The following is a 27,926-nucleotide window of genomic DNA, read 5'->3' as shown; positions in this document are numbered from 1 at the left end:
TTCAGTAATTTAATCTAGTACAGTACTTCTTTAAGTATTTAATATAAAACTTATTTTGATATATAGTATAAATAAAGAATATACTTAGATTTTTTTCCCAAAGAGTGAATTGATCCATTCATTATATGTTTAATAAAACATCTTTTTCCAATTGACTTGAGAGTCAACTTTTATGTTATGTTGTTTGGAATACAGAGTTTCAGAATTTTCTGTTATGTTCCTTGGTTTGTCATTGATTGTTATGGCAGGAAACATTTAAAAATCATCATAATTTTGCAATTGGCTTATATAATCAATTGTGTATGTCCTTTTTCAACTTTCTTTCTGGTTAAAAATACTACTCAGTAACTTCTTTTTTCTTATTTGGTCTTTGTTCTGAACTTTAAAATAATGCATATTATAGTAAAAAACATTTTAATTATATAATTGCATTAAACTTACAACATTATTTGAAATATCATATTTATAATAATGAGTTTTTTACTACAAGAATATACTATATTTTGTTGTTATTTAAGTTGCTAAGTCATAACTGACTCTTTTGCAACCCTATGGACTGCAGCCCAATAGACTCCTCTGTCCATGGTATTTCCCAGGCAAGGATACTGAGTGGATTGTCATTTCCTTCTCCAGGGGGATCGTCCCAACCCAGGGATTGAATCCATGTCTCCTGAATTGGCAGCTGGGTTCTTTACCACTGAACCACCGGAGAAGCCCTTCAAATCTGCTTTTCCATGTTCTGCAGTTATATTGTTTCTTCATTTCAATTCCATATGTTATCTGTTAAGGTTGAAAATTTTATGCTTTTTCCCCTTACTAGTGTGAATGCTAGTGTATAGGAAAGCAATTCATGCTTGTATACCTGCTGTATGGTGTAGGCACTGCTACCCTAAAAGCATAGGCTTGTGAATCAGCCAGACTTGGCCTCAAATAACAATGACCTGAGTCTATGGCACAATTTTCCTCATTTATGAAATGATTCTTTGCAAAGGTTGCTAAGCTCAGTTCCTGGTACTCACTCAGGGGCCCTTTAATAAGTGGTAGCTGCTATAATATCTTAGTGCCACCATCGTCATTACAATTTCCTAAACTAAGATTTAATATTTCATTTTGCATTTCCCAGGTATAGAAGCAAAGCACCTATAGATAAGTAACAATATTTTCTAAAACTTTATATCCTTTTTTTCATGTTATGCATAATTTCCAGAAAAATATTAAGTAACAATCTGATGATAATATGTAGTTAATATTCATGAAATCAAGCCACCCTTGCATTCCTGGAACATCATTCTTTGGTTAAGATGGATTATTTTAATATAGTATTGAATTCAACTTCTTAGTAATATACATTTAGATTCATAACTGAAACTGATCTAAAATCTTTATTTGGTGCCTTTAAAAAAATCAACTTTTTAGTATGCTGAGTTTCATAATGATTTTTCCATTACAGAAATATTCTGGGACTATTTCTTTAGTATTGGCAAAGAGCACCTTATAAATGCAACCATTTATTTTATATTATAATTTTGCTTAACCATCACAAAACTGCTTCTGAAATAAGCATTATTTTTATTCCTACTATGCAGATGAGAATATTCAGGAGATAAATATTTCCTAAGGTCTCAAAATGTATTAATTCAAAAACCTGTGCTTTTGACACTACACTGCTTAACATGACTTTCAAAAATATTATTTTCTAATTATATTACCACACTACCATTCTTTACATCAGATCATAATTTTGAAGATACACTCATTCAGCATTGTTTACTGAGCACCTACTATGTGCCAGCCACCACTGTAGCAACAGAAGATATATCATTAAGTAACACAGTAAAATATCTCTGCTCTTGGGAAGGTAACATTTTACTGAGTAGTGTGTGCATGCATGCTCAGTCATGTCTGACTCTGTGACCCAACGGACTGCTAGGCACCATTATCCATAGAATTTTCCAGACGACAGGAATACTAGGGTGGGTTCAGTTCAGTTCAGTCGCTCAGTCGTGTCCAACTCTTTGTGACCCCATGAACTGCAGCATACCAGGCCTTCCTGTCCATCACCAACTCCCAGGGTCCACCCAAACCCATGTCTACTGAGTCGGTGATGCCATCCAGCCATCTCATCCCCTGTTGTCCCCTTCTCCTCCTGCCCTCACTCTTTCCCAGCATCAGGGTCTTTTCAAATGAGTCAGCACTTCGCATCAGATGGTCAAAGTATTGGAGTTTCAGCTTCAGCATCAGTACTTCCAATGAATATTCAGGACTGATCTCCTTTAGAATGGACTGGTTGGATCTCCTTGCAGTCCAAGGGACTCTCAAGAGTCTTCTCCAACACCACGGTTCAAAAGTATCAATACACTCAACTTTCTTTATAGTCCAACTCTCACATCCATACGGGACCAATGGAAAAACCATGGCCTTGACTAGACGGACCTTTGTTGACAAAGTAATGTCTCTGCTTTTCAATATGCTGTCTAGGTTGATCATAACTTTCCTTATGAGGAATAAGCGTCTCTTAATTTCATGGCTGCAATCACCATCTGCAGTGATTTTGGAGCCCAGAAAAATAAAGTCAGCCACTGTTTCCACTGTTTCCCCATCTATTTGCCATGAAGTGATGGGACTGGATGCCATGATCTACGTTTTCTGAATGTTGAGCTTTAAGCCAACTTTTTCATTCTCCTCTTTTACTTTCATCTAGAGGATCTTTAGTTCTTCTTCACTTTCTGCCATAAGGGTGGTATCATCTGCATACCTGAGGTGATTGATATTTCTCCCAGCAATCATGATTCCAGCTTGTGTTTCCTCCACCCCAGCATTTCTCATGATGTACTCTGCATATAAGTTAAATAAGCAGGGTAACAATATACAGCCTTGACATACTCCTTTTCCTATTTGAAGCCAGTCTGTTCCATGTCCAGTTGTAACTGTTGCTTCCTGATCTGCATATAGGTTTCTCAAAAGGCACCTCAGGTGGTCTGGTATTCCCATCTCTTTCAGAATTTTCCACAGTTTCTTGTGATCCACACAGTCAAAGGCTTTGGCATAGTCAATAAAGCAGAAATAGATGTTTTTCTGGAACTCTCTTGCTTTTTCCATGATCCAGTGGATGTTGGCAATTTGATCTCTGGTTCCTCTGCCTTTTCTAAAACCAGCTTGAACATCTGGAAGTTCACAGTTCACGTATTGCTGAAGCCTGCCTGGGAGAATTTTGAGCATTTCTTTGTTAGCGTGTGAGATGAGTGCAATTGTGCGGTAGTTTGAGCATTCTTTGGCATTGCCTTTCTTTGGGATTGGAGTGAAAACTGCCTTTTCCAGTCCTGTGGCCACTGCTGAGTCTTCCAAATTTGTTGGCATATTGATTGCAGCACTTTCACAGTGTCATCTTTCAGAATTTGACATAGCTCAACTGGAATTCCATAACCTCCACTAGCTTTGTTCATAGTGATGCACCCTAAGGCCCAATTGACTTCACATTTCAGGACGTCTGGCTCTAGGGTGGGTTGCCATTTCTTAATTCAGGGGATCTTCCCAATACAAGGATCAAAACTGTGTCTCTTGCATTTCTTTCATTGGTAGTTGTATTCTTTAATACTGGGCCACCTGAAAAGCACTCACTGAGTAGTAGCAGATCATAAACATAATATGCAAGTAAAACTGTTGTGGAATGTGTCTAAATGCCCTTGGTATTTTGACAGTGGCTGCACTGAATCTGCAGATTACCGTGGGTGGTATGGCCATCTTAACAATATTAATTCTTCCAATCTATGAGCATGGTATATCCTTCCATTTTTGTGTTGTCTTCAGTTTCATTTGTGTCTTATAGTTTTCTGAGTACAGATCTTTTACCCCCTTAGATTTATTCCTAGGCATTTTATAGTATACGTCCTTTTTAAATTTCACTGTTTCAAATAATAATTACCCTTACGTTTTTCAAAGAGTTGTTTAACCTTTTTAAAATTATCAAAGTGAAGCAAAAAAAAAAAAAAAAAAAAACCCCAAATCTCCAATTTAGGATAAGAAGTTTGAATATTGGAATTTTCACCAACAGCTTTAATTATTTATCATAAATTATTCTTTGTTAAAATAATCTGGAATATAGATCTAACTTATTTCCTTTTAAAATGTTGCTAATATCTGTGGCTTCATTTTCAGGATTAAGTTTTGACGTAAGCAATTAATTTTAAAACTCAATTTATAATAACTATTTAGGCCTACATATTTGGTTAATATTTTAAGAGCTTAACATTTATGCAATACCCTTCTAATTCTTAGATTCATAATTTAATTTAATGGTTCTCATACTTTAGTGTGCGTAAGAATCACCTGGAGGGCTTGTTAAAATAGACTGCTGGGTGCTACACTTCAGAATTTCTGATTTAGTAAGTCTTGGGGTTTACCCTGAAAAGTCTGTGCTAATAAGTTCCCAGGTGATGCTTGCTGCTGGTCCAGAAACCATAATTTGAAAACCACTGCTGTAATTGATCACTCAGTTATTTAGTACATATATCTTCAATAATATTTTTAAAGCATGATATGTTTTCTGAGCGCTTGAATATATGAGAATCTTTGCACATGAATATCACCTTGGATATTTGATTACCCTTTCTTCTAATATGTGCCACTCCATTTCTTCGGCTATCTTGTGTTGCTGAGACCATATCCGGTGTTAGCCTAACTCTATGCATCTACTCTTATAATTCAAAATATTTTGTAGAATGTGCTAGGTAAGTCTCTTTACAGATTTTTCTGGTAATCAGTGAATTCTTTTCAATTTAGGAAAGGCTTTTAACAGTTTAAAAATATATGCCTTTCATTATGAAATAACAAATGGAAAGTGCCTATTAAAGAAACTAAAATATAGAAAGTAAGCTTAGAATAGTGATTGGTGTCTTTTCTCTAATTGCCTACTGCCCCACACCCATCTTGCTACCTTCAGCAAGAATTCTGTTTTCAGTTGTCTGTATGTCCATCACCCTTTCTTTCATGATTTTGACTTCTTTTTCTAGTCTGTCTACACTGGGAGAGATTCCTAAGGTTACCCTTCACAACACTGATTCAAATTTCCATGGTTTTTATTTTTCTCTGTCATAAAAGCAGTGTGTATTTGTTTGTGCTGTTATATTTTCGCTTTTTTACTATTTTTCCATTTCTTAACTATTTCCCTATCCATTCTGCATCTTCTCCTCTCAGTCCAACATAAATTGCCCCTGCTTTTTCTGTCTGCTTGGTTGGGCACATCCCCTCTTCAGGACTAAAGGTACATGCATCATTGATGTTCATATTTCAAAGGTAAATTGGTAGGCTCTAGCAGACCATGGGAGTCTGTGAGACTAAAGTAGGAAAGTTTTATCTTTTCTTCCTTGCCTTGATCTCTGACACTCTTTACAGATGGAATATATGTAAAACTACATAATTCCCAGTGAACAGATACTAGGAGTCTTGGAGTTTCTAATTCTACTTGAAGATCTTAGCTTATGAGGATTAGAGCTCTTAAGCGTTAGGCATTGCCTCCAGCTCCTCCTTGCCACCCCTCACAGAGAGAGAGAGGTGACGTTTTCATTCATTCTAGAATCCATCTTACGGCACTGACATGACAGCAATTCTCCTTGCCTTAAAGTAGGTATAAAAGTTCTAAGTACTTCTTGGCTCTGTTTTTGTCTACTCCTGGTTTAGAAAAATCTCAAAAAAATTACCAAAAATATTCTCATAAAAACAGCTCTTTTGGTACATTCAATCATATGCATATTCTCAGAAATACCTGGTCAGGAGTCCTATAGGAATGACAAAGAAGAGCCACTAAAGATGTATCCCATCCCCCAGATTTAATATTTATATGCAAAGCTCAACAAATGGAAAATTAGCAAAAATGATTTGACATGTGTGACATCTGGCTAGAAGTTAACTCAATGTTATGTTGCTCCTTTGAATTTTTGTCAGTCTTTATTTTTGCATTCCTGTTTCAGTGAGAATTTTGGAGAATTTATCTGTGGGTCTACTCATTTAAAATCTAAATTATTATTAGAAATATCAGTGACTAAACTGAACCATCAAAGATATATTGGTTCATTTCATTTTCCTTAAAATAAGCTTCTCAAATTTTTATATGAATTATGATAACCTGTAATGGTGACAGTCCTGACATTAAAATCCCCTCCCAACCCTGCCAAATGAGGACTGAAGATCACAGGTGCTGAAACTCCTAAGATTCTTGTTGAGAAAAGTAAGTATTCCTGACTTCACCTCAGACCTACTGAATGAGATGCTCTCTGCACCCAGGAAATGGCAGTCAACAAAGCCCTTAGGTGACAACATCACACTAAACCCTTTGGTGATCCCTGTGATAAACCCGTATAAAAATGGTAAAACTAAACAAAAATCTTTTGGAAATGATTTAGAATAATGGACAAGGTATAAACATGCAAGTACACACACAAACACACACACTATTTCTACAAAAAAGTTATCATACCCCCATCAAGTATAAACTTACTGTTAAAGATTTAGGAAGCTAGAAAAGCTAAAGCAAAAAGATAGTTCAACTATACAAACTGTTATTGTTAGCCCAATTCATTTCTATTATGTTTTATTTTATACTATTTAAGACAGAAATTTATAATTCCATTTTAACATTGGACTAAATACTAAGGTAAAAGAAAAAAATGTTTGGAACTAGTGAATAAAAACCCAGCACAGAAATAATTTGATCCATTAAACCTTTGGCATCTTCCTTGAAAAGTACATATGTTTCTTTGTGTTATTTCTCAGTATATTAATATGAGAAATGCATGAAGCACAGAGGTTAATAGGAATACTGAGAGGTTTACTAGACCACTTACAGTATAATTGTGACCTGTCATTACTGTGGATTTTTTTTTAAACAGTGATTAATCTTAGTGGTATATTTATAGGTTAGTTTCAGCCTAATTTGTTTTTTATTGTTAAAGAAATACAAAAGTGGTTCTCTGTGTATTTTTGGCCTATACTATGTTAAGAATATTACAAAAGCATAATAATGTAAATTAATACAGGATGAACTGAAATAGGAAATCTGCTTTAACACAGAACAGTTTATGGTTAAATTCATAATATCAAGAGTAGGACAACATAAATCCCAATATGCCTAGGTATCAGCTGTGTGACATTACAGAATTTACTTGGCCTTTCTGCGCCTCAGTTTCCTTTTCAGCAAAAGAGGTCACTACCTGTGACCACTTGAGCAGACTGTAGTGATTAAATGATATCACATATGAAAAGCTTTTAGTATCTGGTGCATAGTAAAACGGCCTATTGTCTATTAGAATTTCTTAGGTACCAAAAGCTCACCAGCAAGTCAAGATGGATGGCAGAGATTAAGAGGCAGTCTAATTCTAAAACTTTCTGCATTATACACAGCTGAAAATTAGGACTCAAAGGGCGTTTCTTTAAAAAAAAAAAAAAAAAGGTGCTTCTTGCAGGTCTAAAGCAAAATGTGTTAGTCACTCAGTGGTGTCCTACTCTTTGTGACCCCATGGACTGTAGACCACCAGGCTCCTCTGCCCACGGAATTTCCCAGGCAAGGATATTGGAGTGGATTGCCATTTCCTTCTCCAGGGGATCTTCCTGACCCAGGGATCAAACTCGCATCTCCTACATTGCAGGCAGATTCTTTTGCAGGTCTAAAAGCTGCCTCTAACTTTCCTATGTTTGGGTGGAGATGACAAAGAAACAGCAAATGCCCCTGCTTTAAAGAAGTTTATAATCCAATTAGGTCAATCATTAAAGAGCTGTGCTAAATGAACAAAGATGTCCAAGACACATTCCTTGGGACTGCTGATTTATGTCTATATACTTCTTTAAAATTAATGAACAAAGGTTAAAATTTCTCATATCATATCATGCCCAATGTATACTAAGAATGTCTCACCTTATTATTTTAATTATATGTTTATCTTCTTTTGTTTTAAACCAGGGGAAGTGAGAAATAATGTAGCTTACTTTTTCCCTTTCAGAAGGGCTTAGCATTGATTTTTTGGCCCAATTTCTTCCCCACCTCATCATTTTCAAAATGTCCTTTTCTCTCTCCCCATTTAATGAAAAACAAACATCTCTGAATTACTTAGAAGGTCTTTTTTGCAAGCTCAGTTGAAATTATGGAGAAGATGGTACTGCTCCTGTAGAAAAAGATGGATCTGTCCAAAATGAAGGTGAGACAGTTGTAGGGATACATGGTCATTTGTAACTGACTGAAGATTACAAAGAAGGAATTAGGAAGGACACCCAAAGTTTGTTCTCAGCATCATAGCTGGATAAAGCCCTCATAGAGTTTATCTAAGTCAGTAACAAATAAGGTTATTTGTAGCTATATTGATGACAGTTTCATTTCAAGCAAATGCTGCATGATTACACTTTAAGAAAATGCCTGAATGCTTCCTGTCTTTTTTGGTGTTGTCGTTCAATTCAAGATTTTTTCCTAATTCACCTATTAGACTCAATTTTCCAACATGGAGATGAAGTGATACAGATAATAAGGGACACAGGTTTGACAAAGTTCACAGGCTTTCAAATCCAGATAGAATAAATTTTAGATTACTAAGTGACATTTGTACCTTATTAGAATTTAATAAGTATACCATATTTATACTATTCAGATTTATTGTGGCAGATTTTGGATGAAAACATTGATAAAAATGCCTAGCAGTTCATCTTTGGAGACAGATCTTAGTTTGAATCTGACATGTCCTGGCTAAGTAAACTTTGGCAAGTCACTTAACTATCTGAAGTTTGAGCTTCTAAGACTGTAAAATGGGCCTAGTAATAACCACCTCATAGGGTTATTTAAATAAGAATGCACTTAGAAGTGTTTAATACAGTGTTGGGCACATAAAGATCATATTATTAAAAAGCCTTGATATTCCACACAGCTGTTACTAATTTTTTTGAATAGCCAGGGCTGAGGAGTGCAGAAATACTGATCAAAATGCTGGTTCAAAGTCCTGGACTTTTGGTAAAAGTATAGCAAAGGAAATTAAGCCGCCAGACCAGATTCCTTTGCCTCCTCTATTTCAGCCTTAACTCTTCCCGTACCATCACTCCTGTATCATCCTGGCAGTCTGCACCTTTAATACATCAGATACTGCCTAGGCCTCATCAAGGGGTTCACTATGCCCTATACTTAAGGACCTCTTGGAACTTATCAGGTATTCACATGATGCACAGTTGTCTGGGTTGCACACCAGCACACTCCTTCGCCCAAGAAGACTGCAGGTAGCTTCCAAGGTTGATGAGCATTATGGCAAACAGGCTATAAACATGACTGGGAGACTCAGCGCACAGTGTAATCCTGAGAACAACAGAGATCCTGTGCACTGGAACAGATTATCTCCATAGCATTGGTGTCCCCTCCCTTTCACTTATAAGAGGATACCATTGTATGGGGATGACAGGAAATAACTAAGTGAAGAAAGAACAGAAGGCTACCAATACTGTTGTCTTCTATATTTTAAGAATCTGAGAAAATAACTAGGTTCATTGATATTTAAGAGCCTGTCCTGGGAGAAAACTGTTATTATTCAGTATGTTAGTATCTATACAAAGTCTAAAAGGAAAACATAGTATTTCACAATCATGAGCTTAATTTTACCCTTGTCTACCTCTGACACCTGTTTCCTCTTGAAAGGATTACTAATATCCATAAATGGTCTTTAGTGGCACTCAGAATGGATTCTCTTTGCATAAACAGTGGTTTGCATTCAACATTTAATCTGGAATGGGGTGATATTTTTTCTATAGTGAAACCTCAAATACTGTGTTCTACAAGTTTCCTAGAAATTATTTCTGACCCTATTAACTACAGTTTGTTTCAGATACTTAACTGTGGGTAGAGATTCTGCATTTATTTATAGGATACCATGAGTCTCTAGTTTTATCATGGATTAAAGACTTTTAGGTTATTTTAGAAATAAGTTATTCAAACCAAATGCTCAGTGACACTAATTGTATGTCATCTACTGTTCAATGCATAGTCTCTAGCCCAGGATTCATGTATCAGAAATTCAAGAGGAAGCCTCCAGTAAACTGTATTCTAATATGTCCTCCAGGTGCTGGTACACATTGACATTTGAGGAGCACTGATCTCCTGGAGTCTTACCTCACCAACAGGACTCCATAAGTAAAGATTGGCTACAGTTTAGAAGCTAAATAGAAATATTTCCTTTATCACTATACATGAATCCTGGTACATAAAAGAATCACACATACAAATCTTAAGTCCAACAATTAAGAGTTTAATCTATATATTTTCTACTATGTGATCAGGTATTTGCTTCTAGAGGCTTTCAAGATCTTTTACTGAGAACCATTTTGATAGTTCTCTAGGTGAAAGGAATAAATGCATTAGCTGTATAGTCAGAGTTTACTGGAGAGTTCAGACCAATGCTTACAGATTTCAGCCAATGCATGGATAAAGATGGCGAAGGATCTCATTCTAGTCATGCCCTCTTTTCCTAATTTCCCTTTTCACTGTTTGGTCTTCCACTTTTCCTTAGGGAGCCAGGTGATTGATAGCCTAATCCAATGACTGTATTACAGCTGCCTCAACTAGGACTCTTTTCCTTATCATTAGCAGTTAGCCTATGGTTAAATTCACAGCTCACTGCTTGGTACAGCCCCTGAGATTTAAGGGTCTGGCCTTTAGAAAATATTTAACATAAAACTGAAATCTTGACATACTGAGAACTCAGTTCTCTGCAAGGCTTCTTTAATTAATCCAATGTACTGTACCATTGTTCTGTATGAGACTGTGACATGGTGAACTGTTTCTGAAGCTTACAGAGATGTGTAGCTCTAAATTAAATAGTCACTGACGTGTACCTACACCGATTTTTTAGTACAGTAGATATGCATGAATCTGTGAATATTTAAATTCAAGCTCAAACAGTGACACAATACTCTCTAGTTTTACTTTCATAATAGAACATTTTTTATTAATTTCAAGCTTGAAATCATTATGAAAACACACACGGAGGAAAGAAATTTAATAATTCATTACCACCACTGCAGAGGTAAGTTTTCTTAATATGCTTGTCAGGGTCCTTTAGTTTACAAAGTCTATCAAATATTTTCTTAGGATTTGGTAACAGATATTATTTTCCTAATTTTGAACAAAGAAAACATATATACTATCCAGATACCCAAGAATTTGTTGGCTCTTAAACAGTATTCGTTTTTATCATTTCTTTGCAGTTATTTTAAAATACCTAAGGAAATAACGTAGACCTTGATCTATGCTTTAAACCTCTGCCCTGGCTCCAGTCCGTCCATGAGCTGTAAGCATCTATGAATATGGCAGCTGAGTCCCAGATGAAAAATTATGCATCTCATAAACCGCTATTCTGCTGAAATGTCAAGCCAAGGCAAGGCTGTACCTCAAACTCAGCACTTGGCATTTTCCTTCTGTCTGCTTTGTTGCCATGAAGCAAACATGAACAGTGAGGATTTGTGTAGGGCAGGTAGCAGGCGAGCTCACTGTCAAAAATCTATTATTAAGGCTCTGATCTCCTGCATAGACCAACGACGGCCAAACAGTGAGAAACTCTGGCTTCAGAAAAAGCGATATAATGCAAAAGGAGATTCTTTGTCAACCTGTACATGAATATATTCAAATAAGCATGATTTAAATGAGAAGAGTTCTAATGGTGAGCTTCTCTCGACTAAACTGATAATTTATAAAGAAAATTATAATTCAGCATCTTTATTTGATATGCCTACTTTTGACTATCCTGGAAATATACTACATATATTTTTATAACAAATGCTTTAAGAATTTGATCAAACTTGTGATAGTCTAAGAATGTTTTTAAATATGTGAATAACAGACTAGACTATTTTGCATTATGTTGGTACATACTAAAAAAAGAAAAGAAATAAAGTATAAAGTGAAAGGTTCTTCTTTTAATTATTCTTTTTGGCATAATTTATCACTACTTTTTATTCATTTAAATATTATTTTTATCAGGCTATTTTAGACATTTCAGTATTAAAAGCTAAGTTCTTATTGATAAAGATGGTTACAATAGAGAGCTGAGATTTTATGACATAGTAGGCGTGTTTTTCTGAAAGGATTTTGTGCATCAGTAATCATGAGATTGACACAAAATAATCCAGCCCATTAAAAACTACTTCTTATAAAAAAAATACCAGTACTGTATTTTAAGATAAAATCCTAACGTTAGTGTAAGAACTTCAAGCAATCTTACCAAAATTTTCAGTTGCTTGCACGTATAAAAATAGATATTCAAAGGAAAATGAAACTGAAACTTTGGAGTTTCCAATCTAGTGTAAGTTTTGCTGTCTTCCCCATTTTACACAATAGTTACTAATAAATACAACAAAATAAGTTTAAGTTTATGATTAGAGCAGGTTACACTGGATTGTATTTAAGTAGTGCCTGGTAGTAGTGCATACTGCTAGGTCATTGCCCAGTACCAACAATCTTTCAGTAACTATTTTAAAGACAAACATAAAATATGCAGTCTGGAGACAATGCTTAAGATTCTTTTTTAAGCTACTACATTGATCCCAGCAAGTCTGCTGAACTATACACTTTGTACTCATTTCTAGCACTACATTGGTCCAGAGTTATAAGTTGATGGCACATTTCTAACTTGCACCTTCTTTTATTGGTAATTCCTATGCCATGTTGATTTTACAATAAAACACACACACATACACACTTTTAGGCTTGTAAATACAAGAGTTCAGTGTCCAATAGCCCACACTGCAAGATTTCAAATCATACATCATTTATTTGTAGAATGTGAGAGTATTTATGGAGTACACCATTATCATTTGCTAAGAAATACAAAATTATTTAATCTCTGTAATAATCCTTCATATGACTTGAAAAATCTAGGTTCCTGGAAAGAAATCAAGTCTTGAAAGCCATCTTTGATGAATTATTCAGAAATCAGTATAAAGATTGAAAGTATTAGTAGTGGACAATACTAGTGTTCTATTGTTTGAGTAACTTGATACAGATTCAATAAATTCAAACATCTAAAATTTGAAATTGAGAACAAGAATTTCTCTTTTTTGACAAATAAAACAAAGTTAGCAAACAAATAAAAGTACAGGTTAATTTTTCAGCCTGTAGAAAGTAAATTTTGTCAAGCCTTCTGCAGATAACTTTCAGAACTTTTCCCTATATGTGGGTATGTATGTGTATGCGATTACATGTGAAAGAAAGGAAACATCTACTGGGCAACAGAATAACAATAACCTAACGGGTATGCTCATTCCCCACTGATAAAAAGAACCTTTTAAAACACAATAAGGAACAATAACAAGACTCCTTCCAATGAGTTTACCCCATCCTTGATTACTATTTCTCCTGATGCAGTTATAAATGAATAAAGGTTATCCTCATGAAGTCAGTTGCAAGAAAGACATAACTTTAGTTATGCCATAAAGGACTCATTTTTAACCATCTCTAAAAGTGTGGTCTTATCCACAGAGATGATTTCATGTGAAAATATCATACCACAGATGTGTAAAACCATTTATATAGGTGATAGTAATCACTGAGTTAGGAGTGGGCTTAAGTATCGTTATTATTTGGGGATAATATCAAGAAAAAGGTCAAAGTTTGAAACTAAATCAAGAAAAAAAAATAACCAAACTAAAAGTAAGAAAAATAATGAATAATTCACCTGAGGGCAGAGCTAATAAATAATAATCCTGAAGAGATTAGTGTTTCTTCTGACCAAATAGAAGCAAAGATTTTTCTCCCCTCCCTTCGAAAAAAGGAAAATCCAGTAATTTACTCAACTCTGTAGTGATACATAAAGTAACTGCTGTTTGATTTTTTTAAAGTGTTTCACATGGATTCTAGAATAAAGAAAATTGGGTGGTAACAACAGGGTATGAAGTCTCTACTGTTCAAAGAAAGGCAGAGAATATTGATCCTTTAGAGTCAATGATTTGGACAGAAGTACTTGTATGGTGGAAAGCTTAATTAGTCATCCTAGTTTCATGAAAATATTCCTTATGAATACTGAACACGATTTCTTTTGATACTATTCTCATTATGAAATCACCATTAATAGACTCATACTGTTATCATGAATCTTACCAGGTATTTCTCCTACAAGTTAAATATAGGTTTATACATCATTCTTACTGTGAATTGGTTCATATGTTTGACCATCTTCCCTACTCCAATTACCTACAGATGACTTGGAAAATGAAGTTTCTAAAATAACAAAGCTGAGGATGACACCTTGGGATGAAGTCCTTACTCTCCCTCTTGATATAAATTTTAAACTTCAACAGGTAGAATTTACCTCACTTAATGACGTCTAGGCAAAATGACATTTCTATTTAACAAAGAAACCTTCCTCTAAAACAGCAGCTTTCCAAAATTTTTGAATTAACCACAGTAAAAAAATTCATTTTATATCATGACCTGGTATTGAAATATACCTATGTGTGCATTACATGGATAACTAAAAAAGATGTTTAACCACTGCTTATCTCACTCATGAGCAAAGCATTCGGACATTTTTCCTATCCAATTTCATTAAAAAAAATGATTACAGTTCATTAAGCTTAATTCCATAATACACTCATAAGCTGGGAACAAAAGTTTGAGAAACATTGCTTTAGAATACTCTAGAATCCAGACTAATCATATTTAAAATAATGAAACCGACATTCCTTAGCTGAAGTTCTATTTCTGAAGCTAGCCCCTTATCAGCTAAGGCGTCTTAAACGAAGGACATTACTGAAATGCAAACATTGTTCTATGGCATGTACACTACTCCAAGTTCCTCAGCTTTTCCCTGTTGAAACAAAACCAAAACCTCCATTTCAAATAATAGGAATCTTACTCTGAGGAAAAACAAAAACACAAAACAAAAACTGATCAAGAGCTAGAATGTATTGAAAGAGAAAAATGTCCTTTCTCAGCAATAAAAAGTATGTTTTGTATTTCAGGTGGCTATCCAAAACTGAACCCTTTTCAGCTTTCACTTAAAAAAAAAGCCCAACAACAAAAGAAACCCCTATGATTCCAGCAGTTTTTCTAAAAGTAGATATTCCAGTGTTCTGAGTCAAGACTTGAATAAGTATTAGCACTGGAAATGAGCTGTGGGAATATTTATTTTTTAATTTTGTAAAAATACCTGGCATATTTTATGTGGTTTTCTATACCAAAACAGAGTAATTGATAAAACTAGGAATGGTATTTAGCCATTTTGATATTTTCATCCTTCCTAAACTTTGAAGCCATTATTATTTAACACATTTTGCTAGGCTAGGTTTCACTATAACTCATTCTGAAGGTACTTTGTTATAGAACTGACTTCTATCCTAAAATATACTATCATTGCCAGTTTAAACTGTTTTCCAGATTATATTACCTTTAAATTAAAGCAAACATTGCCTTAAAGGAGAAAAAACTATTAATTCTGTCAATATGGAGAGAGTCTATTTTCAAAACAAATTGTTTAATGTTAAAGGACTGAATATAGACCCTATTAGAAATGAGGTACAAAACGTTAAAAATGTTAGGGACATTTTGTTATTTAAAATTAAAGTTCCACACAGGCTTGGCTGAGTTTATAGCCCAAGTGAATATTTATACATGAATTTATAAATCTTAGAAAGAGAGTTTTATGGAAATGTTAACAGGCCCTGAGGTATAGCTGAACTTGTTTGCAGCTACCACTATAATTCCTAGTGTATGTATGCTTAAAACACTGCGACACAAAAGACTTTTTCTAATGCTGTAATTCCATCATTTTATTAGACTGAGTTATACTATGGGAGAATATTCAGAAACTGCAGCTCAAATGAGAAAACGTGAATGGTGTTACTTATATAAAATACTACTGCAATAGTTCTTTTATTAATTTTTAATGTTCAGTACCCTCTGTGACCTCCTTTATTCTCTTGCTGTCAACATGGCAGGCTGGAAAAATTGAAATGGGCTGACAGAAAACACAGTGCACGTTACAGCCCAACTCTGGAATCTCGCAACTCTCTTCCTGAGACACAGGCTAACTCGCCCCACCTTATTCTGCATTAGTAATACTTAAGGCCCTGTTTGATAGCTCCGGGTAAAAGGGAGTTCTGTCTGGACCCTGAACAGGTGCTTCTCGTCAGAATTCCTCTTTTTGACATTGTGGGAATGGCATTCAATTAAAAGCAGAATATACTCTTAAAAAAAAAAAAAAATCATGGCTTATAGCCACACTTCACGCTCTCAAAACATAATACCTCAGCATGGAGAGAGCTTTATTTGTGTCTATGCAGCCTCTTCCAAAGGCACATTTTGGTCCGATTCAGCAATGCTTTTCTTGAACAGTGGGACACTGCTATGTTATGTATATTTACCACTGTCTCTATCACCAAGGAGACTAATCCCCATACCAGTACAGTCAAGAACCTCACAGCACCATCTTTGCATGACCAAGTTCATGTTGTCACAGCAACAGACTGCACAGAGCAAAGACACTGAACGGGACTTTGGGATTAAAACTTCTCTTTCTGTTTCAAATGCAAGTGTTTTATGATGAGAAAATGTGCGCGAAGGTATGAGGTCTGCAAGTATCTTGTCAGCTGAAGCTATAAATGGAATGTTTGAATGGTTTATTTCACAGTTGTGAAAGTAAGATTTTTGAAGAATGAAGATTTCAAACTTCTAGGAAGAGTGGAAACTAACCCAGACTATGGGGAAAGGTATTAAAATCACTGTGCTTATATTCTTCTTATAAGGCCTTGGTATTAGCTTTTACTAATTAGTAATGAGACAACTGTGACAATGAGAAATCCTGAGTAATGCACAGACCACAGGAGAATAGAATGTGTGTGAAGCCCTATCTTGGTAGTCTCTCTTCTTGTGCCATCAGTCACTTGATGGATCTGTTCCATTTGTCATAACTGTTAGGAATTTTGACAGGCAGTGAGTTATAAAAATTGGGGATCAAAAAAGACACAGCATTCTTGCTGGTAACATGATCTCTTGAGTTTTCACCAATCCTCAAGGAAGCAGAAATGCAAGGAGAGGGTAACACCTACCAGACACTCCACCGTATGTAGTCCGCTTCCCAAGGCCTACTGCTGGCCACGGTGTGCCATCAGCTTTTAATCCCATGAGACCTGAGACAGTGTTGGTGGCTGTAACACCATCTGCCCCACCTATGAAAAACACAGCATTCATCTCCAGCTCTTAAAGGGACAATGGTTAAAACCCATTCAAACCCACAAAATCCAGGAAAATGCACGCACTACTTTCTCTTGACAGCCTTTCCTCTCCTCAAATGTGTTCACTAATTTCATTCCCATAATCATGCTTAAAATGCTAGACATAAGAATTTTTAATTATCACCACTTTATTTTTCCAATTATTATACAGATTTGTGTTTTGTACTCAGGGTTATTTTCCAGGTAATTTACAATATCTTTACAAATCAGGATGCAATTTCCATTGGATAGCATGCAAGCATATATGATTTGTAAAACCATGCACTGATTGTACAATTGTTGTATTCAAGATATTTATTGAGCGTATGTTTAAGGCAGTGTACTACTTTCCATCAAATACAAAGGGAGATCATAAGAAATTTCACCTGTGGAAGCAGCTATCTTTTTTTTTTAATTAATTAATTTATTTATTTATTTTTACCTTACAATAAAAATTTCATTAAAAGTTCAAGTGCTGTTGCTGGACTGTTACATTATGAGATCATTATTTTGCAGTGGTCTGCTGTGACTGTGGCTTTGTTTCCTAATTCTTTGTGTGTAAAGCAGGTGCTTATTAGGAAAAATGATAAATATACTTGTATTCCTGGGCCAAAGTTTGAAGTCCACCCACTAGGTTGAGTATAGGTATGGATCTATTACATTTGTAAGATCAAGTGCTCAATTTAATAACTTCCTTAAAGTTTAAACAGAGATGTACACATAAAGTGGTAGATGAGATACATTTTATTATGGCTATGAAATTTAGGCCCAGAATATAAGGAGGCAACTGACGTGAGTTGGGTTCTTACCTTCCTTTGCAGCTCTGGCTATGCTTACAATATCAGTGACGTTTGGGGTCAACTTGGCAAAAAAAGGAATCTGAACAGCTTGCCTAACCCAGCGACAGATGTTCCGCACCAGCTCTGGATCCTGTTCAAATAGGTCAGTTAAATATAGAAAATAATTAAAGAATTGTGATCAAAATGTGTACTGGAACAACAGCAAAGCTGGAGATGTGCAAGACAAATCCAACCTGACAATGAGCTACATGATAAATTTCTCAAATTCTTCCTCAGTATTACACCTAGGCTCATTAGGGAACGAAGGTTAACACACTTCAAGTGAACTGCAAATTCATCACATAAAGGTTAAATTCCTCAAGGGAGCCTTTGGAAAATAAAATTACAAAGAACCAAATGGAAAGTGTTTCCCACTTGCAGTTAAATAATATTAGAAATAAAGCATAGACTTCTGGGGAGGTAAGTTTGAGAAACATCACAGAATTTCTAACGACCTCCTTGGTTTAAGCCTATAAAAATATTTGAAGAGCTGACTCCCAGGCGAATGATATGAAAGCTGAAGCTTATTGTTTTCATTATTAAAAGACTTAGTCTTGTTGAAGTATATTCAAAAGAAAATATGTGACTTCCTAGTCAATCTAATTATGATATATAGTATATGCTAATATGGGATAATTCAGCCTTAGGTTATACACGAGCTGATCAGTAACTTTAGCTTACTTCTGTAAATGTTACTAAGATCTTTGCAGTACTTTTCAACATTCATCTACTTGAAAGAATTGATCAAAATGACAAAAATGAAACAAAATATCAAACGCTCATTTTTAAAAGCAAGGCATAGACATTTTCCTGAGCCTGTTTCTTGTGATTTTTCAGGCTTCTAGTTTCTCATGGGACAAGTATCATTTAGAGGGCAATCACCTTCCTTTCCACTGAAAATAACTTAGCAGTAGTAATGTTCTTTGATTTCAACACATACAATAGTCCTTTTTTTCATTACTTTTAGTGCAAAATTTATTCTGACAGGTAATGATAATGTGCTTTGATAAATTATATTAAAATATGCAATAGCAATTCATTATTGAACTTGGTAATATTATCCTAGGAAGTTAAAATACTTTATTTTTTTTTAAATTAAAGATTCACCCAGAAAAATACAGACATATATTTAATCCATGGAACACAAGGCAAGTATTTCATTTCATTTGTAATTAATATTTTTATGTGTAAGAAAGTTGTTTTTTGCATTTTAACCTTTCAAATTCTTTTAAGACGAGATTTCTAATGTTTTAACCTTTAGAAAGAACCTCTTCACTTAGGTTTAATGTATCTTGATCAGTCATCTTGTATTACTTTAAAAGTTACATATGTGCTAAGACACTGCAATGAGGTAACTTCTGTAGATTCTTATTGTCTCTATTCAACAAACTAATAATTTTAACAAGAAATCTTTGACTTGGCTTGTTCTCTTTGCAGAACAGTAATTTCTTCATTAAACATAAATATTAAAAAAGTACTATATAGAATGCTCTACAGGGCATACTGTGCATTATGAATAGTAAAATCTAGAGACTTAACCATACAAATTCTAACTCATGAAAATGGAGATCTGCCCCTGCCCATGCAATGTTCATGAAATATTTATAACTACTGCATTGGCATTACGAAGGCAGTTGCATCTTTGTGACTTTCATTTTTAAGTTATGAATTTCCATGGGACTTAGCCTAGAAATGACAGTAACTTCTAGATGATACAAATTGCATGTCCTTTGTGAAAGCTCTCTTTAAGGCAGAATTTACCAATAATTTAAAGATTATCGAATCTTTAAATTGCATAAGACGAGGCAGGTAGCCTGATAAGAATTAGTGAGACAAATTTAAAGTATTATCTGGTTCAAATAGAGTACACACTAATAATCTGATATATGTTTCTAAGTAGCTTTCAATACTATTGACCACCATGCCTGTATAGTTTACTTTGAACATTTGTCACACTTTCTTTGTTGATTCTCACTAGTTGAATACTTTGAATGAATGCCTTTTATTAATTTCAATTTGAAATTTGTTCAAAATTTTTCAGTTTATTTTTTAAACTATGGTCCATTGGCTACCTTGATTTACTTGAATTATCTGCCACTATTTTGAGATAGCATAATTTAATCCTCCTATACTTCTAATAGGGCTTCCCTCATAGCTCAGTTGGTAAAAAATTTGCCTTCAGTGAAGGAAATCCAGATTCAACTCTTGGGTCGGGAAGACTCCTGAATCCTGGGTCTGGAAGAATCCTGGAAAGAATTCCTGAGTTAGAAAGATCCGCTGGAGAAGGAAATGGCAACCCACTCCAGTACTCTTGCCTGGAGAATTCCATGGACAGAGGAGCCTGGCAGGCTACAGTTCATGGGGCAGCAAGGGTTGGACATGACTTAGCAACTAAACCACCATATTTCTATTGGTAAGGTTTATGCTGTTAACCTTAAATTAACTTTATGGTGAGTAAGATATATGTTACCTATCCTTATACACAGTTGAGCTAGCTGTTTACTAATCCTCATACAAAGTTGAAACATAATTTGTCAGAATTTTACAAACAACTTCTAGCCAACATTATTATAAAACTTAATGACTGCTCTGTAAATTGCAAAGTTTTGTTTGACAGGCATAATGGGGAATATTCTAATACTGCTAGAAATGTGGTGAGGCTAATAAATACAAAACAATGAATCTGTATACTTTGGGGAAACTATTCACATACTTCTAAAATCCTCGCACTTTTGCTATGAATGATCAAGATTTAAAAGCAATGAACAGTGCTTCTGCATCTTCTCATGTGCTACAGATAGCATCAGGTGGTGATGCCCTTCCTCAAAGGCCAATTTTCTGAATCTTTTTGGGATGAATAAACTTCAGACAATTTCTAATTAGCCCCTCTGAAAATTTTTCAGGATAAGAAATACACAAAGGTACTACAGTCTCTCAGACAAATCGAGACTTTAACATTATCCACACCAACAAAAAGTCAATAAAAGAAGACAGTTTTGGACTTCTTTTCCAATTCTAGGCATATAACACTGTAGGCACTCAAAATTTCTGTTGTGTCAGTGGAAGAAGGATAAGTGATAATTTCATAGATTTTCAATTGATTTCTTTATATATACATAAATTTATAGATTATGTCTGGGTTTAAGAGAAACAAATACATTTTATGATAAACACTGTCTAAAAGGATGAAATTCATGAAGACTTTTTTACAAATCAGGAAAGATTCTGAACAAAAATGGTTGATAATAGTGGAAAAAGAACAGCCTAACAAGTGAAAAAGCTGGCTTAAATCTCAGCATTCAAAAAACGAAGATCATGGCATCCAGTCCCATCACTTCATGGCAAATAGATGGGCAAACAATGGAAACAGTAGCAAACTTTATTTTCTTGGGCTCTGAAATCACTGCAAATGGGGACTGCAGCCGTGAAATTAAAAGACCCTTGCTCCTTGGAAGAAAAGCTATGATAAACTTAGACAGCATATTAAAAAGCAGAGACATTACTTTGCCAACAAAGGTCTGTCTAATCAAAGCTATGGTTTTTCCAGTAGTCATGTATGGATGTGATATTTGGACTGTAAAGAAAGCTGAGCACCGAAGAATTGATGCTTTTGAACTGTGGTGTTGGAGAAGAGTCTTGAGTCCCTTGGACTGCAAGGAGATCCAACCTGTCAGTCTTAAAGGAAATCAGTCCTGAATATTCATTGGAAGGACTGATGCTGAGAAACTCCAATACTTTGGCCACCTGATGTGAAGAACTGACTCATTGGAAAAGACCCTGATGTTGGGAAAGATGGAAGGCAGGAGGAGAAGGGAACAATAGAGGATGAGATGGTTGGATGGCATCACCAATTCCATGGACGTGAGTTTGAGCAAGCTCTGGAAGTTGGAGATGGACAGGGAAGCCTGATGTCTGCAGTCCATGGGGTCACAAAGAGTCGGACACGACTGAGCAACTAAACTGAACAAATCTTTTAAAGTGTCTAGTCCACAGAAAGTTCACCTGTATCACCAAGTTTTTATCAGCTTTTCCTATAGATATTCACAATGCCCATCCCTGACTGTGATTTGTAATCTCTCCCCCAGTAACCACTTGTATATATGTGTGTGTGCTACTTTAATACCTATTAACCCCTTTGTCATTTATGTGATCACCAAAGAAAATCGTGAGGCAGCAGAATGGGTTGTCCTGTGATGGAGGTGTGTGTTATCACAAGCAGGAAAGCAATGAAACCTTCAAGGATTGAATGACAGACCAGGCAAGCACCTGGTGGTCTTGAGGGTACTATGTGACATAAAAGCACCAGATTAAGCTTGTGAGATGCTAAGAAGAGGATAAAAGCAAACTAGAGCTAAATGTGACCTCTGTGACAATTTTAATGAGGAGCAGACCTATGTCTGTAATTAATACACTCTGGAATAGCTTCCTATGAAATATGACGCAACAATGACAATAGCAAAAAGCAAAAAATGTAGTTCTGAGAAGACTGTTGCAGAAATCTCCACTGTCCCAAACTGGCTGTTTTTAAAAGCTTAATTTTCTATCTGGGCCACAAGATAATAATTTTTAATTCCAGTAACTAGTATGTCTCTAGTTACTCATGAAGGAGGCTCTACAAATGATGCACCCTGTTGCATTTGAGGACCCTTAGACGACCTCTACATTGTAGGACAGGTATTTCCACCAATTACCTAGGACATCAAATCTCATTGATTTCGTGCCCTGGTACAAAGGAATAAGCACTAGAGAATGAGACTCTGAGAATTTCTTGATAAGCTAAATTACAAGCGAAATTTTTGACTTTAAGAAACATTTTTCTCCAATTTCCCTGGTAATTTTCACTCTGTACAATTCTTTTCAAAATGGCTTTCTTAGAAGGTGGCATTTCAATGAATCCACTGAAAAATGTTACCAGTTATGAAATGTTTTCCACTAAGGGACTCCTAAGTCTTAATTCATATGGCATGCCAGGAAGTAGCTAGCATTTTTATTATGTCCACTTTTCTGACAGAGAGAACTTGGGCCCAGAAGATCAATCTCAGTACCTATTTCACCTCTTTAATTTTCTTTCCCATTATCATGTCCTAAACCATCATCTTCTTTAGCAAAATTGTCCCCTAAAGTAAAATGCAGCCATCAATTGTAAACGAGAACTATAAAGGGCTTCTACTTCATTTATACCTGTAAGACTAGATGCGTTCAGAATAACAGGAAGAAGTGATATATTTATCCTTCTATATTAATAAAGCAAGACAGGTAGAGTTAACTACTCCAGCTAAGCATAGGAATGCAGATGTTTTAATTTAACTTGTATTTTAGCATATGTCCTTCTTGTACCAGTTTTCCTGACATAAGAGTTCTCATGATGGCACAGTCACTTTGGAAAATCACTTGGTACTTTTCTATAAAGGTAAATATACACTTACCAATCTAAGAAGCAATTCTATTCTGAGTTATATATCGAAGAGACATGAAAACATATATGTATACAAAGTCTTGCACACAAAAGTTCATAGCAACTTTTTCAACATAGCTCCAAATTGAAAACAACTCAAATATCCATTAGTAGAATGAATTGGCATGTCTACACAATGGAAAACTAATCAGAAATTAAAAAAAAAAACAAAAAACTAAGAAATCATGCAACAGCTTGGACGGAATTAAGAAAATATTATTCTCAGTAAAAAGTGAAAGTGATAGTTGCTCAGTTGTGTTCAATTCTTTACAACCCCATGGAGCCTGCCAGGCTCCTCTGTCCAAGGAATTCTCTAGGCCATAATCCTGGAGTGGTGGTCATTCCTTTCTCCAGGGGGTCTTCATGAGCCAGGGATCAAACCCCATCTCCTGCATTGCAAGCAGATTCTTTACTGTCTGAGCCACCAGGAGTATTTGCTATATGATTACATTTGTGTGAAATTCCACAAAGGAAAACTATGCTGATAGAAAGCACAGAATTGGTTGCTGGACTGAGGTTTGGGGATGGGAGACAGATTAAATGGGAAAAGGTGTAAGGAAATTTTGTAAAATTTGTAAATTAAAAAGTGCTCTGTATCTTGATTGTGATGGTACTTACGTGAGTATAGACATTTGTCAACATGTATCAATGTTTTGATTTGAATGTGTTTATTCTGTCTTAAGTAAATTATACCACTACAAATTTCATTTAAAATTTTAATGGACTGTACAATCCATGGAATTCTCCAGGCCAGAATATTGGAATGAGTAGCCATTTTCTTCTTCAGGGGATCTTCCCAACCCAGGGATCGAACTCAGGTCTCCCACATTGCAAGCAGATTCTTTACCAACTGAGCCACCAGGGAAGCCCAAGATAATTTCAAGGGTGTTTAAACATAAATAGGGTTTCCCTGGTGGCTCAGATGGTAAAGCATCTGTCTGCAGTGCAGAAGACCCAGGTTTGATCCCTTGGTTGGGAAGATCCCCTGGAAAAGAAAATAACAAACCACTCCAGTACTCTTGCCTGGAAAATCCCATGGACAGAGGAGCCTAGTACACTACAGCCCATGGGGTTGCAAAGAGTCAGACACGACTTCACAATTTCACTTTCATTTTCTAAACATAAATAGGAAATTAAAGCCAGGGTCATTCTAGGCAATATGGGCTCTATCATTTTAACAAATATTTACTGACCACAAGGCACTGCAATTGGCCTCTGCTGGAGACAAAGATGAGTCAATGAAGAAGGCAGAGTCTCCTAGGAAGTACAGTCCAGGCACACACAAAAAAATGTATGGCTCAAGGGGTAACGAATCCACCTGCAGTGCAGGAGACACAGGAGATAGGAGTTCAATCTTTGGGTCGAGAAGACGCCCTGGAGGAGGAAATGGCAACCCACTCCAGTATTCATTCTTGCCTGGAAAATCCCATGGACAGAGAAGTCTGGCAGGCTACAGTCCATGGAGTTCCAAACAGTCAGACATGACTGAGCATACATGCAATGGATGTTAAGTATGAAAAAGCAGATCCTGATATGCTCTCATTTCAGAACACTTCAGAGCATGCAGCAGAGCGTTTGACATAGAGCAGGCACTTAAATACTGTTGAATTGATAGAGCTCACATTGCATAAATTAACACTGACTTTCTTACTTGTACTTACTTAGAAGAAAATTGGGAGAATAAAATTATTGGTCCAAGGTAACCTAATAACCATTTCAGGCACTATGAATTATGTCAGACAATGGTGTTAAAAATGTATAATACACTATCCCTATTCTTGAAAACAAAACAAAATAAAACACTTCATAATTGATGGGAGGATATAACAAACATGTAATATGAATATACAATGTTATAAGTATATATACATGTCATGTATATATGTATAAAATATTTTATAGGTATACTTTTCTTCCTTCATGTCCCCTGTGCCTTAAGTTGAAGAAAGCACAGAACTAACTGCTTGTATGTTCTTTCCTCCCCAGGCACACACAGCCTTCTCCATTCTGAGTCTAGCTTTGAGCCTTTCTCTCCTTCTGCCCAGAATGTCCTTTATCTCTTGTCCCTTGAATAACACCCCTTTCCTTCCTACCTCAACACAGGATGGATTACTAAATAATGACTCCCTTTTAAATACTCCCAAAATGTGTCTTTATTACTTCACTTATCACAGTGTTTTATAATCTTTTTTTTTTTTCATCTCTACTAGACTATCAGTCTGTTATGGGATATATCGTACTCCTTTATCCTGATCACTTTATATAAAGTCTGAGATACTAAAGATAATAAATACTGTGTTGAACAAAAGAATGAAGAGCTCCTAAATGTGGACCAGTTTTCCACAGTGAGAAATCAAACAATTGCCCCTTCCCTTCAAAGGAGCCAAAATAAGCTGGAGATACCCGTAGCTCTGGTTCCACAAGCCAGTGGGATTTGGAAGCAGTCTTTTGTTGTCCTCTACCAGATAGTGAACTGCTTTCAAGACATTGTGCCCTCCTGGGCCTGGCAACATGCTAAAATCTCCCTGAGGTTCCAGGCTGCCCATGGCCCTTTCTGTCTGAATCTTTAGGATATTGAAGGTTTTCCAGAGTTTGTACCCCTAACCTTGCCTCAAGACCCAGTTATTGGTCCCTGGGGTTTGGTGGAGAAGTCTACCCATAGTTTTGTCAGTTAAAGGGAACTTGTACTACTTTAAATACCATTCCCTGTGACTAGGGCTTAATGCTATTTTTTTCTTCCATTCATACAGCATTTCTCTAGCATATATGATTCCTTTGATGTTTCTAGTGTCATTTTTCCCCATTCCCACACACTTAGTTTCAGAAGCTTAAACTTTTAACAGATGGATGAAAATTTGCCATGGACTATTTATATGTGATTCTTAAGAAATAAGTGTTATTTGAGTCATTATTTTTATCTCATCTGAGGACCCTCTGGTCTACCAGCTCACTTCATTGTTTCAAATGGCAACTGTTAATGGTGGAGGTCAGCTTTGAAAACTGTTCAAATTTTCTCCTCCATAATTTGCTCCTATGGAAGCAGATTCAGACTTCTTTGATTTATCTTGATCCTATCTTAATCCAACTATAAATCCATTGCTTCTACTGACCACGGCAATAAAGCTGGAGAAGTATCTGATCACTAATCAGGCCAATGGACATCTCCTTCTCACAGTTTTATGTGCTATGCTAGCCAATAAATGTCTTGTGGAAACTTCCTTTTAGCACTATTGCTGTCTTATTATACAAATACCTTGAGCCTCTATTCTAGGAACCCCAAATTATACCAAAACAAACAGAAAAATACAAGCCTAACTCAGATTCTGTAAGTGGATCAACTTTTTGAACTGTTGAAAAATTGTCTAATCTTTCACAAGAACAGATGAGTAGATACACAAGGTGACTTAATTGGGTTCTGAAATGTTCTTGTGAAGACACGCAGAAGCTGGCAACTCTGATAGACTGAGTCAGGCACCACCCAGACCCTCCTTCAGGAAAAGACTTGTGTTCACTTGCAACAGTGTGGTGAGCTAACTGCTCACCTTTTCAAGTTACCTTCAGCTTATAAACTGAGGTCAGAGTCCTCTTGGGGAGGCCTCAGGCACTGGACAGCAAAACCATGGTATAAGGACCCAGCCATTCCATCCAATGCAGGATTCCTCTAGTCAGCCATCTCTGCCCTAGAGTTCTCTGTTGGGCTGGTGAAGACTCTTCTCATATCTGTTTCAGGGTCTAACTGCTCCCCTTCTTCAATCCTGAGTCCTCCCTATTTTTTCCACAGTTGTTACTCCTCAAGAACTCTTTTGCACTTCTAACTCCATCTGTCTGCCTGATTCCCAGAGACTTCAATTCCTTACTTGGATTTGAATTCTCTCTGTGATAGGATTAGGGTAAATTCTAAGAAAGTTAAAGAAGAAAAAGAAACTCACCCAAATGACCCCAGTGTATCTAACTGAGAGAAACTCAGGTAAACTAAATGGAATCCCAACAAATCTCTTAACCTCAGTTTTCCTGGAAGCTCCTGGAAAAAATCAAGCCACTTTACTCAACAATGGACAATATATACACTCCTGAGTAAGAAAAGGCCCAATACCGAGAACCAGGACTAATTTTCTCCTGAAAAAGACTGTTTTAAGGGAACAGTAGCAGACAATGGTTGGGTGTCCTCCATTCAGACAGTTTAGAGGCGTCATTGGAGAGTGTAGATAGCTACTTCATCTTTGATTCAGAACCTGCTGGAAGAGTCATTGCTGTGATGTGGGACACTGGAAATGACTGTGCGGAAGTCTATGGATAAGCAGATGGTACTTTTGTGTCTGAAAGGCCAAGCCTACCCATCAGAGGAGTGCAGCCAGGGGAATCGGAGTATATGCTAGTCCTTACCTCACTGCCATGTCTCTTGTTGATAA

General features: G+C 35.9%; 1 protein-coding gene across 1 annotated transcript in view; it reads right to left on the bottom strand.

Annotated features, from left to right (window-relative positions):
- The window catches only part of DPYD (dihydropyrimidine dehydrogenase), a 916,336-nt gene that overhangs the window by 223,662 nt on the left and 664,748 nt on the right, over positions 1-27,926 (bottom strand). Inside the window, exons 17-18 of the mRNA XM_040232247.1 lie at positions 18,033-18,153; positions 17,059-17,178 (exon numbers count right to left, since the gene is read on the bottom strand). Coding sequence (XP_040088181.1) covers positions 17,059-17,178; positions 18,033-18,153 — 241 coding nt within the window. The remainder of the gene's footprint in view (positions 1-17,058; positions 17,179-18,032; positions 18,154-27,926) is intronic.

This window comes from Oryx dammah, unplaced genomic scaffold (genome assembly GCF_014754425.2).
Source record: "Oryx dammah isolate SB20612 unplaced genomic scaffold, SCBI_Odam_1.1 HiC_scaffold_28, whole genome shotgun sequence".
In the NCBI taxonomy this organism is placed as follows: Eukaryota; Metazoa; Chordata; class Mammalia; order Artiodactyla; family Bovidae; genus Oryx; species Oryx dammah.
This window is presented reverse-complemented; position numbering and strand designations above follow the sequence as displayed.